The sequence below is a fragment of the Oncorhynchus tshawytscha genome, linkage group LG25 (assembly GCF_018296145.1).
Source record: "Oncorhynchus tshawytscha isolate Ot180627B linkage group LG25, Otsh_v2.0, whole genome shotgun sequence".
NCBI lineage: Eukaryota > Metazoa > Chordata > Actinopteri > Salmoniformes > Salmonidae > Oncorhynchus > Oncorhynchus tshawytscha.
In genome coordinates this window covers 21,010,755-21,026,364 of record NC_056453.1, presented here as the reverse complement: position 1 = coordinate 21,026,364, position 15,610 = coordinate 21,010,755, and the positions used below count along the sequence as shown (strand labels likewise).

General features: G+C 42.2%; 1 protein-coding gene across 3 annotated transcripts in view; it reads left to right on the top strand.

Moving 5' to 3' along the window:
- pparg (peroxisome proliferator-activated receptor gamma) overlaps positions 1–15,610 on the top strand; it is a 146,672-nt gene that overhangs the window by 52,720 nt on the left and 78,342 nt on the right. For all 3 annotated transcript variants that reach the window (XM_042306115.1, XM_042306113.1, XM_042306114.1), the window contains exon 5: positions 6,772–6,971. In XM_042306115.1, the coding sequence (XP_042162049.1) occupies positions 6,772–6,971 (200 nt within the window). The remainder of the gene's footprint in view (positions 1–6,771; positions 6,972–15,610) is intronic.

Genomic DNA, 15,610 nt, shown 5'->3' with positions numbered 1-15,610 from the left:
CAGTTATCAGTTAATATTTTATTTAAATAGGTAGGCAAGTTGAGAACAAGTTCTCATTTACAACTGCGACCTGGCCAAGATAAAGCAAATCAATGCGACAAAAGCACAGTTACACGTGGGATAAACAAATATACAGTCAATAACACAATAGAAAAATCTGTATAGTGTGTGTAAATGAAGGAGGTAAGGCAATCAATAGGCCAATAGTGGCTAAGTAATTACAATTTAGCAATTAACACGAGTGATAGATGTGCAGATTAGGATGTGTAAGTAGAAATACTGGTGTGCAAAAGAGCAGAAAAACAAATATGGGAAGAGGTAGGTAGTTGATTGAATGGGCTATTTACAGATGGGCTGTGTTCAGCTGCAGCGATCTTTAAGCTGATGCTTAAAGTTATTGAGGGTGATTATAAATCCTCAACTTTAGTGATTTTTTTTCATTGGCAGCAGAGAACTGGAAGGAAAGGCACCAAAGGTGGTGTTTGCTTTGGGGATGACCAGTGAAATATACCTGCTGGAGCGCTTGCTGTGGGTGGGTGTTGCTATGGAGACCAGTGAGCTGAGATAAGGCAGAGCTTTACCTAGCAAAGACTTAGATGACCTGGAGCCAGTGGGTTTGGCGATGAATATGCAGCGAGGACCAGCCAACGAGAGCGTACAGGTCACCGTGGTGGGTTGTATATGGAGCTTTGGTGACAAAATGGATGCCACTTTGATAGACTGCATCCAATTTGCAGAGTAGAGTGTTGGGAGGCTATTTTGTAGTTATTACAGCAGAACGAGGCTTAGAGAGCACACTTCAAATCTATTGTGTTATGTCAATGGACAATGATCAAGGCCCTATAGATCATCACAGGCCAATTATGCCATTGATATCTGGTTAAATTGTTATGAAATGACGTACATATTTAGACAAACCTGAAAGTATGAAATATGAAACGTAATTTTGATATCACACTGATATTATAGATTGAATAATTGATCGATTTCTTTGCATTATCATGATTGTTTATGCTCCTAAGTTACTCAATCATGTTTCATATTGAATTGTTTTTGAACTGAATTACCTCATGTTACCTCATGTTATTCATGAGAATGATTTGATTTTGTGATTATGAATTTGATTGGATACATGTTATTTTGTTTCCTTTTGTGATGCAGCACAGACAAACTACCCAGTAAATATACCACTTTGTGGTTAAAGGAATTTCTGCTTCAGTGTCCTCCATTCTTCTGTCATCTGACCCATGACCACCTGTTCACTTTCACTATTGTATGGCAACTGATCTTCATCCGACCGTAAGGCACTTCAGAGGGTAGCGTCCTGCCATCCTGGACCTAAATAATAGGCGTATCAGAGGAAGGCCCAAAAAATTGTCTAAAACTCCAGTCACCCAAGTCATAGACAGTTCCCTCTGCTACCGCATGGCAAAAGGTACTAGAGCGCCAAGTCTAGGTCTAAAAGGCTGCTTAACAGCTTCTACCCCCAAGCCAATTAATCAAATGGCCATCCGGACTTTTTACATTGACCCCCCCCCCCTCCCCCTTTGTTTTTACACTGCTGCTACTCGTTGTTTATTATCTAAGCATAGTCACTTTACCCTTATCTACATGTACAAATGACCTCGACTAACCTGTACCCCCGCACATTGACTCGGTACCCCCTGTATATAGCCTCGTTATTTTGTGTTACTTCTTATTAAAAAAATTGTACTTTTGTTTATTTAGTAGATATTTTCTTAACTTCATTTCTTGAACTGTGTTGTTGGTTAAGAGCTTGTAAGTAAGCATTTCATGGTATGGTCTACTACACCTGTTGTATTCGGCGCATGTGACCAATAAAATTTGAAGATAGATTTGAAAGGGATACTTTCAAGGGATACTTACTGATTTTTAATCAGAGGCCCTTTAGCTACTTCTCCAGAGTCGGATGAACTCATGGATAAAATGTTTGTCTCTGGGTGCAGTTTGAAGGAAGTTGCTAACTAACGCTAGTGCAATTGCTAACTAGTATTAGCACAATGACAGCAAGTCTAGCAGATACCCATAGACTTCCAGTCATTGTGCTAACTCATTGGCTCGCAAAACTACCTCTAACGTCCTTCATACTGGACACAGAGACATACAAATGTTATCCATATGTTGAATGTAATTTATCATACTAAAGCTGACGAACATAATAAATCATAATAAAGCAGTCGAATATAATATTAAAGCTGTCGAACATAATATTGCAAACTACCTCTAACTTCCTTTGTACTGGACACAGAGACATAAAAATGGCATCCACGAGTTGTCGAATGTAATATATCACACTAAAGCAGTCGGTGGTAATATCACACTAAAGCAGTCGAACAGAATATACCTTACTAAACGACTCAAAGCAAACTGGTACGATCAAGACGTAGGATAATATATGAATTGTATGCTATTGTACAACTGCTATTACATTGGTAGGCCAATGAAATGTAACCTAACGTGAAGTATCATATCATGTTAAATGGAGTGGCAGGGATTTGAGTCAAATACGTTTCGCTCTGAGACAAGGTTTCTCCCAGAGAAAGTCATGTGATTCTAGTCCAGGTGTAGTCCCTATAGCGGCAGGGTCATCTGAATTGCTCCTTATATACAGTCACTCTCACATCCCATCATAAGCTGTAGTGGCTAGTGAAATCTGCCAGGGGAGTTGTGTTTTCATCAATGATTCACAGAGGATTACACACGTAGGCACACACACTAGCGCTAGGTAGCTGGCTGTAGATTCTGCTGTGTCATGGTGCTTGGCTGGGTGCCCAGGCGTAGGAGGAGCAACGTATACATTTACAAAAGGTGTGATGGCTGATAGACCAGATAATTTATTACTCTGCAAGTCACCATTATACAAAAACAGGTTTAGACATAGCCTTAACCATATATAACAGGCCGACAATACTGTTGACTTCTAAATGAAACGGCTTGTCCTGCCGCCTGACTGACGCAGAGGGGAACATAATCCTGTATTAGACATATAATGTAATATACTGTAAACCTGTATTAGAGATTTTGGTAAATCCACAGATTGGAGGTAAATCAGACAGAAAACCTTTCACAAAGCTCCAGTTCAACCTATCCGTTCTATCAATCAGAGGGGGAAAAAAGTCTGGTTAATAAACCTCTGTCTTCCTAAACTTGATATTTGTCATTCAATGACACTTGAAACTGTGGTCAATAACTGCTATTGGTATTTGACAGTAATGGCACACTGTAGAAAGGTGCATAAAGGTCAAACGTGATAGGAAGTCATACAATAATCAGTTGTCTAGTCACTCTGGTGACGTCAACCATTAATCTCTTTGAGCCAGTATTTATTTGTTACTGATTATTATGATCCGTTTTAATAATCACGTTTACAGAACTAGAAACAAAATATTAAATTGCCTGTTTTTCCACTTTATTTGTTAATGTTTCTCACAACTCTCTGTCCATGTCAGATGTGATGAGATACACATTTACATACCACACACACAAGTGGAGACATGGACGATGGCGCTGAGAACGGTTTGGGGAGATACTCTGTAGTTTGAAGATTGAGGGTTGCGCTGTATATGGAATTTAGTATTTTATTAGGATCCCCATTAGCGGTTGTGAAAGCAGCAGCTACTTTTCTTGGGGTCTACACAAAACATCAATAAACAAGAACAGCTCAGGACATAATATATAATACATACACACGCACACAATCTAGGTTAAATAGTGGAAAAATGTTGGTGTTGCTTCATCAGTTTTTTTAAACCAGGTTTGCTGTTCATTTGAGCATAATGAGATGGGAGTTCCATGCAATAATGGCTCTATATAATATCATTTTTTCTGGATTTAGGGACTGAAAAGACCCCTGGTGGCATGTCTGGTCAGTTAAGTTTGTGTGTCAGAGCTGTGTGCAAGTTGACTTGCAAACAATTTGGAATTGTCAATACATTTGTGAGGACAGGAGCTGGGAGATGGGAATCAAGTACAGGGAGTGAACATTTAATAAATAACGAACATGCAACAAAACACGGACAGCGTCTGGACGGGAAACAAAACTACATTAATGCTGACACTGGGAACAAACTGAGAAATAGACAGATATGGATGGGGCAATCAACAAAGTGAAGGAGTCCAGGTGAGTCCAATGGAGTGCTGATGCCTGTAATGATGGTAACAGGTGTGCGTAATGATGGGCAGCCTGTCTGCAGGAGAGGGAGTGGGCGCAGGTGTGACAACATTAATGTTTCTTATAAAAAGTAGTGATGCAGTCAGTCGCTCCTCAACTCTTAGACGAGAGAGACCTGTTCTGGGCCATCTGCAGCTTAAGAATGTCTTTCTTCGCAGCACTTGATCACATGACTTGACTATTATCGAGAAGACAAAACTAGAGCCCGCAGGACTTCCTTTTTGGAGTGGGGTATCAAAAAAGCAGAGCATCTCTTCACTATGGACAGACCTCTTCTGATCTTTACAACCATTGAATCTATATGTTTTATTCTTAGAGACGTTCAGGACCAGTTTATTACTTGCCATCCAGTCTGAAACTGACTGCAACTTCTTGTTAAAGGTTTCAGTTACTTCATTAGCTGTGTTTGCTGACATGTACAGTACCAGTCAAAAGTTTGGACACACCTTCTCATTCCAGGTTTTTAATTTATTTTACTATTTTATACATTGTAGAATAATAGGGTAGACAAACTATTAAATAACAAATTTAGACAAGTTACCAAAAAAAAGTGTTAAACAAATCAAAACATTATTTATATTTGAGATTCTTCAAAGTCGTCACCATTTGCCTTGATCACAGCTTTGCACACTCTTGGCATTCTCTCAACCAGCTTCATGATGTAGTCACTTGGAATGCATTTCAATTAACAGGTGTGCCTTGTTAAGTTCGTTTGTGTAATTTCTTTCCTTAATGTGTTTGAGCCAATCAGTTGTGCTGTGACAAGGTAGGTGTGGTACACAGAAGATATTATGGCAAGAACAGCTCAAATAAGCAAAGACAAATGACATCATCATTACTTTAAAACAAGGTCAGTCAATACGGAACATTTCAAGGACTTTGACGGTTTCTTCAAGTGCAGTTGCAAAAACCATCAATCGCTATGATGAAACTGGCTCTCATTAGGACCACCACAGGAAAGGAAGATCCAGAGTTAACTGCACATCAGATTGCAGTCCAAATAAATGCTTCACAGAGTTCAAGTAACAGACATCTCAACATCAACTGTTCAGAGGCAACTACGTGAATCAGGTCTTCATGGTCGAATTGCTGCAAAGAAACCACTACTAAAGGACACCAATAAGAAGAAGAGACTTGCTTGGGCCAAGAAAAATGAGCAATGGACATTAGACCTGTGGAAATCTGTCTGATGAGTCCAAATGTGAGATTCTTGGTTCCAACGTCTTTGTGAGAAGCAGAGTAGATAAATGGATGATTTCTGCATGTGTGGTTCCCACCGTGAAACATGGAGGAGGTGGTGGGAGTGTGCTTCGCTGGTGATCCTGTCAGTGATTTATTTAGAATTCAAGGCACGCTTAACCAGCATGGCAACCACAGCATTCTGCAGCGATACACCATCCCATCTGGTTTGCACTGTCATTTTTTTCCCAACAGGACAATGACCCAAAACACACCTCCAGGCTGTGTACGGGCTATTTGACCAATGAGAGTGATGAAGTGCTGCATCAAATGACCTGGCCTCCAATCACCCGACCACAATCCAATTGCAATGGTATGGGATGAGTTGGACCGCAGTGTGAAGGAAAAGCAGCCAACAAGTGCTCAGCATATGTGGAAACTCCTTCAAGACTGTTGGAAAAGCATTCCTCGTGAAGCTGGTTGAGAGAATGCCAAGTGTCCAAAGCTGTCATCAAGGGAAAGGGTGGCTACTCTGAAGAATTTGAAATATATTTTTAATTAGTGGGTTACTACACTGTTTTGGTTACTACATGATTCCATATGTGTTATTTCATAGTTGATGTCTTCTCTATTATTCTACAATCTAGAAAAGAGTACAAAGGAAAAACCCTTGAATGAGTAGGTGTGTCCAAACTTTTGACTGGTACTGTATATGGTTGAATCATCAGCATACATGGACACACAGGCTTTGTTTAATGCTCGTGGCAGGTCATTGGTAAAAACAGAAAAGAGTAGAGGGCCTAGAGAGCTGTCCTGCGGTACACCACACCCTACATGTTTGACATTAGAGAGGCTTCCATTAAATAAAACTCTGAGTTTTAGATTGATAGCTCTAAATCTACAATATGGCAGAGGTTGAAAAGCCATAAGACAGGTTATGGTCAATCATATCAAAGGCTGCACTGAAATCTAACAGGACAGCTCCCACAATCTTCTTATTTTCTTTCAACCATTCATCAGTCATTTGTATCAGTGTAGTACATGTTGTGTGCCCTTCTCTATAAGCATGCTGAAAGTCTGTTGTCAATTTGTTTATAGAGAAATAGCATTGTATTTGGTCCCAAAAAAATTACAACAGTTTGCTAAGAGCTGGAAGCAAGCTGATAGGTCTGCTGTTAGAACCAGTAAAGGCCGCTTTACCACTCTTGGGTAGCAGGACTGATTTTGGCTTCCGTCCAGGCCTGAGGACAAAGACTTTCCTCTGGGCTCAGATTAAAGATATGACAGATAGGAGTGGCCACAGTCAGCTACCATCCTCAGTAGTTTTCCATCTAAGTTGTCAATGGCAGGAGGTTTGTCATTATTGATCTATAATGTTGTCTGTGTTGTTTCCCATACAGCCATTCGTTTTGGACGGATGCCCCAGGCTGAGAAGGAGAAGCTCCTAGCTGAGTTCTCTACTGACATGGACATCATGCACCCTGAGGCTGCCGACCTGAGGAGCCTGGCCAAGCTGCTGCTGGAGTCCTATCTCAAATACTTCCCCCTCACTAAGGCCAAGGCCAGGGCCATCCTGTCTGGAAAGACTGGGGATAACGCGGTATGGACCAGACCTATCATGGCACAGTAGCTACTAGCTATTCCCTATCACAGTCACAACCATACTAACATGGCACAGTAGCTATTCGCTATCACACCATGTGATGATAGGTGGTGGGCCGACATCCAAGCTGAGATATCTGCCATGCAGAGATGCATGTTGTCACACAGACATACCTGTCCTTCAGAAGGTATGGACCCTAGTCGACACACTAAGAGACTAGTCAGTGGAAATTCAGGTTTCAGTCACATGGGTGGTACTTGCAGAAATACTTGTCTTACTAGGCAAAAGACTTTCAGGTTGATGTCCTGTCCACACTAATAAAACATGGAGTAGAAAGTTATGCCAGTACAGTAGAAAGTTATGCCAGAGTACAGTCGAATGTTATGTCAGTAAAGTAGATTGTTATGGCAGAGAACAGTAGAACATTATGACAGAATACTGTAGAGTGTTATGACAGAGCACATTATAGGTTTTTAGAAATGGTCATTTTGTTCCATTTCAAACATTCCATTCACAGCTGGGGGGCAAGCATAGCCTGCTCCAATGCATTACAGTGCAGAAACAGCTGGATTACACCTTACTCTCTCAACATTGGCCTCAACTAATTGGAGATTTAAGTGACATAAAAATGTACTATACCTGACAAGTATGTGTGGTTTAGGTTAATTGTCCATCCTTTGAGCTCTGCTTGTCAAGCAGCAGAAGGTGGCATTTCAAATCAAATCGTGTTTGTCACAAACACAGAATACAACAGGTGTGTAGACCCTACAGTGAAATGCTTAATTATAAAGCCCTTCACCAACAATGCTTTAACACTTATTTTTCTTAAAACTTCAAGTAAAAAAAAGTAACATAAATAAACAGAAGCAGTAAAATAACAATAAAGAGGCTATATACAGGAGGTACCGGTACATAGTCAACGACTATGCATAGATTATAAAACAGTCAGTAGCAGCAGTGTAAAAGAGGGGTCTGGGTAGCCCTTTGATTAGCTGTTCAAGAGTCTTATGGATGAGGATAGAAGCTGTTAAGAAGCCTTTGGACCTAGACTTGGCGCTCTGGTACCGCTTGCCTTGCAGTAGCAGAGAAAAGTCTATGACAAGGGTGGCTGGTGTCTTTGACCATTTTTAGGGCCTTCCTCTGATGCTGCCTGGTATAGAGGTCCTGGATGGACGGAAGCTTGGCCCCGGTGATGTACTGGGCCGTACACACTACCCGTATGCACTACCCCCCGCCTTGCGGTCGGAGACCGAGCAGTTGCCATACCAGGCAGTGATGCAATCCATCAGGATGCTCTCGATGGTGCAGCTGTAGAACCTTTTGAGGATCTGAGACGTGAGTGCTACGGTCGACAGTCATTTAGGCAGGTTACCTTAGTGTTCTTGGGCACAGGGACTATGGTGTTCTGCTTGAAACATGTCGGTATTAGACTCATTCAGGGAAAGGTTGAAAATGTCAGTGAAGACAACTGCTAGTTGGTCAGCGCATGCTCGGAGTATGCATCCTGGTAATCCATCTGGCCTTGCGGTCTTGTGAATGTTGACCTGTTTAAAGAGATTTTTTTTCCTCTGGTTACACATTTATCATTTTCGTTTTTGCTTATGGCCGTATACAGCTCATTGAGTGCGGTCTTAGAGCTAGCATCAGTTTTTAGTGGTAAATAGACAGCTATGAAGAATATAGATGAAAACTCTCTTGGTAAATAGTGTGGTCTACAGCTTATCATGAGATGCTCTACCTCAGGCGAAAACCTCAAAACTTCCTTAGAGTTCATGCACCAGATGTTATTTACAAATATACATAGACTGCCACCCCTTGTCTTACCAGAGGCCGCTGTTCTATCCTGCCCAAAAAGCTTAAAACCTGCCAGCTGTATGTTATTCATGTTGTCGTTCAGCCAGTCATGTAATGTGTATTGCTAGCTAATAATGTTGACAAGCGAGTAGTAGAAGTCATGTAGTGTGTACAGCATGCTAACAAAGTTGACTAGTACCAGTAGCTAGAAACTTTGTCAGTTGGCTAAACATAGTGATAAGTTATGTTGGCTAACTAATACTATCCCCTCTTCAACATTGTTTTTAATTGTGTTTTATCACTAATGCTGCTGACAGACATAAGATAGGCTACATTGATTGATGGTCCACGTCAAATTGGCTGGCTAGCTAATGACAGATCACGTCAATATGGCTAGTTAACTAGCCAACTTTCAGGAGATAAACTAGATAGCTAGCATCTATTAGTGGTGATGACAGTACTCAGACTGACAACTTTATCAGGACGATTTGAAAACAGAAGTCTAATCTCTGACGAAGCAAAATAAATGTCAAATGGGTAGGCTACCCTTCTGAAACTAGATGATCAATTTATGTTTACTGATCATGAAAATCAAATCAAATAAATATGTATTTGTCACATGCGCTGAATACAACAGGTAGACCTTACAATGAAATGCTTACTTACAAGCCCTTAACCAACAATGCAGTTTGAAGAAAATACCTTAAATTAAGAAATAAAAGTAACAAATAATTAAAGAGCAGCAGCAAAATAACAATAGCGAGGCTATATACAGGGGGTACCAGTACAGAGTCCATGTGGAGGCTATATACCTGGGGGTACCGGTACAGAGTCAATGTGGAGGCTATATACAGAGGGTACCGGTACAGAGTCAATGTGGAGGAATATGTACAGGGGGGTACCAGTACAGAGTCAATGTGCGGGGGCACTGGTTAGTCGAGGTAATTGAGGTAATATGTACATGTAGGTAGAGTTATTAAAGTGACTATGCATAGATAACAACAGAGAGTAGCACCAGTGTAGAAGAGGGGGTTCAATGCAAATAGTCTGGGTAGCACTTTGATGAGATGTTCAGGAGTCTTATGGCTTGGGTGTAGAAGCTGATTAGAAACCTCTTGGACCTAGACTTGGCACTCCAGTACTTGCCGTGGGTAGCAGAGAGAACAGTCTATGTCTAGGGTGGCTGGCATCTTTGACAGTTTTTATGGCCTTCCTCTGACACTGCCTGGTATAGAGGTCCTGGATGGCAGGAAGCTTGAAGTACTGGGTCGTACACACTACCCTCTGTAGTGCCTTGCAGTTGGAAGCCGAGCAGTTGCCATACCTTGATTTGAAAAGGTTTTGTCGTGCCCTCTTCACGACTGTCTTGGTCTGCTTGGACCATGTTAGTTTGTTGGTTATGTGGACGCCAAGGAACTTGAAGCTCTCAACCTGCTCCACTACAGCCCCGTCAATGAGAATGGGGGCTGCAGTTACTTGCTGTATAACTCTGATAGAGCTGAAGTGCACAATTGTTTGTATGGAATAATCGGAAATTAGTAGTTCTGATTGCTATTCAAGAGGTGATCATATTACAACCAAATACTTGTAACATTTATTTGACAATCCCTTGAAAACGCCCCACATATGTCAATGGTTTTAACAGAGATGGAGATCTCATTGACTGACAGAAGGCACATCTAACGCTCTGTACCTTATTGTGACATTTATTGATAACCTTTGACAGAGTACAGTAGAATATACAGTACAATGGAATAGATCTGAATAGAATGATAGAACAACAGTCCACATTCTGATACATGTGAAATGTTTTGAGTTGAAAGAGTTGACCAGAGGAAGCATGGCAGGAAACAGCAGCATGTTATTTAACAAACTAAACTATCAGTGTAAACCCTCAGTCTGACCTCTGATCTGTGTTTTAGTTCCAGCATCATGGCCTTGCAGATCTCACTCCTCTCCTCGCTCTACATTTTAGTCATTTAGCACAGACTCACACACAGCAACTTAGTGCATTCATCTTAAGATACTTTTGTATATATAGTGTATGTGGACACCCTTCGAATTAGTGGACTCTGCTATTTCAGTCACACCTGTTGCTCACAGGTGTATAAAATCAAGCACACAGCCATGCAATCTCCATAGACAAACATTGGCAGTGGAATTGCCTTACTGAAGAGCTCAGTGACTTTCAACGTGGCACCGTCAGAGGATGCCACCTTTCCAACAAGTCAGTTCATCAGATTTCTGCCCTGCTAGAGCTGCCCCGATCAACTGTAAGTGATGTTATTGTGAAGTGGAAACATCTAGGAGCAACTACGGCTCAGCCACGAAGTGGTAGGCCACACAAGCTCACAGAACGGGAACAGCGAGTGCTGAAGCGCATAAAAATCATCTGTCCTCAGTTGCAGCACTCACTACCGAGTTCCAAACTGCTTCTGAAAGCAAAGTCAGCTCGATAACTTTGTCGGGAGCTTCATAAAAAGGGTTAATCGGCGGACTAATCTGGGTTTGACAGATGCCAGGACAACACTACATGCCCCAAGGCATAGTGCCAACTGTAAAGTTTGGTGGAGGAGGAATAATGGACTGGGGATGTTATTCATGGTTCGTGCTAGGCCCCTTTATTCCAGTGAAGGGGAATCTTAACACAACAGCATACAATGACATTTAGACAATTCTGTGCTTCCGACTTTCTGGCAACAGTTTGGGGAAGGCCCTTTCCTGTTTCAGCGTGACAATGCCCCCGTGCACAAAGCGAGGTCCATACAGAAATGGTTTGTTGAGATAAGTGTGGAAGAACTTGACTGGCCTGCACAGAGCCCTGACCTCAACCCCATCAAACACCTTTGGGATGAATTGGAATGCCATCTGCGAGCCAGGCCTAATCGCCTCAACATTAGTGCCCAACCCCACTAATGCTCTTGTGGCTGAGTAGAAGCAGGTCCCCTCAGCAATGTTCCAACATCTAGTGGAAAGCCTTCCCAGAGGAGTGGAGGCTGTTATAGCAGTAAAGGGGGGAACAACTCCATATTAATACCCATGATTTTGGAATGAGATGTTTGACAAGCAGATGTCCACATACTGTTGGTCATGTAATGTAGCTAGGTGGGACAACCACATATCATAGAAAGTACATTTTTCCTCAATGAAAAGTCAGTACTAGTAGGGGGAAAAGTCAGTACTAAACTCAGCAAAATGAGGGTTATATTAGGGTTATACTAGGGTTATGTTAGGGTTATATTAGGGTTATACTAGGGTTATGTTAGGGTTATATTGGGGTTAGGGTTATATTAGGGTTATATTAGGATTAGGGTTATATTGGGGTTAGGGTTATATGGGGGTTAGGGTTATATTAGGGTTAGGGTTATATTAGGGTTAGGGTTATATTAGGGTTATGTTAGGGTTATATTAGGGTTATATTAGGGTTAGGGTTATATTAGGGTTATATTAGGGTTAGGGTTATATTGGGGTTAGGGTTATGTTAGGGTTATACTAGGGTTAGGGTAATATTAGGGTTAGGGTTATATTAGGGTTAGGGTTGTATTAGGTTTAGGGCTATGTTAGGGTTATATTAGGGTTATGTTAGGGTTATATTAGGCTTGTATTATGGTTAGGGATGTATTTGGGTTAGGATTATAAACTCATCAAAAAAAGAAATGTCCTCTCATTGTCAACTGCGTTTATTTTCAGAAAACTTAACATATGTCAATATTTGTATGAACATAACAAGATTCAACAACTGAGACATAAACTGAACAAGTTCCACAGACATGTGTAATAATGAACTGCACCAGATTTGCCAGTTCTTGCTGTGAGATGTTACCCCACTCTTCCACCAAGGCACCTGCAAGTTCCAGGACATTTCTGGGGGGAATGGCCCTAGCCCTCACCCTCCGATCTAACAGGGTCCCAGACGTGTTCAATGGGATTGAGATCCGGGCTCTTCGCTGGCCATGGCAGAATACTGACATTCCTGTCTTGTAGGAAATGATGCACAGAATGAGCAGTATGGCTGGTGGCATTGTCATGCTGGAGGGTCATGTCAGGATGAGCCTGCAGGAAGGGTACCACATGAGGGAGGAGGATGTCCACGACTTGTCAGTGAAGAGCACTTTTTGCCAGTCCTCTCTGGTCCAGCAACGGTGGGTTTGTGCCCATAGGCGACGTTGTTGCCGGTGATGTCTGGTGAGGACCTGCCTTAAAACAGGCCTACAGGCCCTCAGTCCAGCCTCTCTCAGCCTATAGTGGACAGTCTGAGCATTGGAGGGATTGTGTGTTCCTGGTGTAACTCGGGCAGTTGTTGTTGCCGTCCTGTACCTGTCCTGCAGGTGTGATGTTCGGATGTACCGATCCTGTGCAGGTTGTCTGCCACTGCGAGGACGATCAGCTCTTCGTCCCATCTCCCTGTAGCGCTGTCTTATGCGTCTCATAGTACGGGCATTGCAATTTATTTCCCTGGCCACATCTGCAGTCCTCATGCCTCCTTGCAGCATGCCTAAGGCATGTTCACGCAGATGAGCAGGGACCCTGGGCATCTTTCTTTTGGTGGTTTTGAGTCAGTAGAATGGCCTCTCTAGTGTCCTAAGTTTTCATAACTGTGACCTTAATTGCCTACCGTCTGTAAGCTGTTTTAATGACCGTTCCACAGGTGCATGTTCCTTCATTGTTTATGGTTCATTGAACAAGCATGTGAAACAGTGTTTAAACCCTTTACAATGAAAATCTGTGAAGTTATTTGGATTTTAACTAATTATCTTTGAATGACCGGGTCCTGAAAAAGGGATGTTGCTTTTTTTGCTGAGTTTAGTAGGGGGGAAATTCAGTTCTAGTAGGGGGAAAGTCAGTACTAGTGGGTGGGGGAGGGGAGGGCTGTGGGATTATTTAAGATACTCTTTGAAGAGGTAGGGTTTCAGATGTTTACCAAAAATAGGCAGGTACTCTGCTGCCTTAGCTTCAGGGGGAAGCTGGTTCCAGCATTGGGGTGCTAGGTCATAAAAGAGCATTGACTGGGCTGAGCGGGAGCTGCCCTCCCATAGAGGTGGGAGGGCCAAGAGACCAGAGGTGGCAGAACAGACTACCCAGGTTGGGGTGTAGGGTTTTATCATAGCCTGAAGGTAGGGAGGGGCAGTTCATCTTGCTGCTCCGTAGGCAAGTATCATAGTCTTATAGTGGAAGTGAGCTTTGACTGGAAGCCAGTGAAGCGTGCAGAGGAGCGGGGTGACATGGGAGAACTTGGGAAGGTTGAAGACCAGATCTGGTGGCAGTGTTCTGAATAAGTTGCAGGGGTTTGATGGCACATGTTATAACAGGGTGTTGTCTCCACATCGTCATCATGTTATAACATGGTGTTGTCTCCAGATAGTCATCATGTTATAACAGGGTGTCTCCACATCGTCATCATGTTATAACAGGGGGGTGTCTCCAGATAGTCATCATGTTATAACAGGGTGTTGTCTCCAGATAGTCATCATGTTATCAATCAATCAATCAATCAAATGTATTTATAAAGCCCTTCTTACATCAGCTGATGTCACAAAGTGCTGTACAGAAACCCAGCATAAAACCCTAAACAGCAAGCAATGCAGGTGTAGAAGCACGGTGGCTAGGAACAACTCCCTAGAAAGGCCAGAACCTAGAAAGAAACCTAGAGAGGAACCAGGCTATGAGGGGTTGCCAGTCCTCTTCTGACTGTGCCGGGTGGAGATTATAACAGAATATGGCCAAGATGTTCAAATGTTCATAGATGACTAGCAGGGTCAAATAATAATAATCACAGTGGTTGTCGAGGGTGCAACAGGTCAGCACCTCAGGAGTAAATGTCAGTTGGCTTTTCATAGCCGATCATTAAGAGTATCTCTATCGCTCCTGCTGTCTCTAGAGAGTTGAAAACAGCAGGTCTGGGACAAGTAGCATGTCCGGTGAACAGGTCAGGGTTCCATAGCTGCAGGCAGAACAGTTGAAACTGGAGCAGCAGCACGGCCAGGTGGACTGGGGACAGCAAGGAGTCATCAGGCCAGGTAGTCCTGAGGCATGGTCCTAGGGCTCCTGAGGCATGGTCCTCTGATACTCTGTGTGTGCTCACTGCTCATTGATTTTCTGTATTGTAATTGTTTTTAAAAACCTGCCCAGGGACTGCAGTTGAAAATTAGCCGGTTGGCTAAAACCGGCACTTTTACTGAAACGTTAATTAATGTGCACTGTCCCTGTAAAAATAAAAATAAACTCAAACTCTCTACTATTATTTTGACATTTCACATTCTTAAAATAAAGTGGTGATCCTAACTGACCTAAGACAGCACATTTTTACTAGGATTAAATGTCAGGAATTGTGAAAAACTGAGTTTAAATGTATTTGGCTGAGGTGTATGTAAACTTCCGACTTCAACTGTATATGCCCCCTTTATTTATCCTACTGTTCTGACTTGGTGTACAGGGAAAATGCTGTAAGAACAGCTCATGTTCTGCATTATGTCACTGTACATTCCAAAAGTGCTGAACACATAGTGATATTGACTATGTCCGTCTTAGCTCGCTCATTAATGTCTTAATATAAATGACGGATTGGCTCTTATCCGCTCATCATTCCCTTATGCCATAGTTTGTACATCTCAATTGTCAGTAGAAACCAAATCTATTGAAGCCAGTCAGCCATGTTAGCTATGCTTTTCTTAAAGGCAGTACATGAGGCTGAATGAACTGTTTCGCTGCCCGACCAGGCTCCGCTGATATCCAGGTGTAGAAGTGGTAAGATGTTGGGACTGCTGTTAGGACAGCTATATGTAGGCCCTAACAGTTTGTGTGCACCGTTTGTCACCATTATAGTGCAATTAATGTATTGTTTA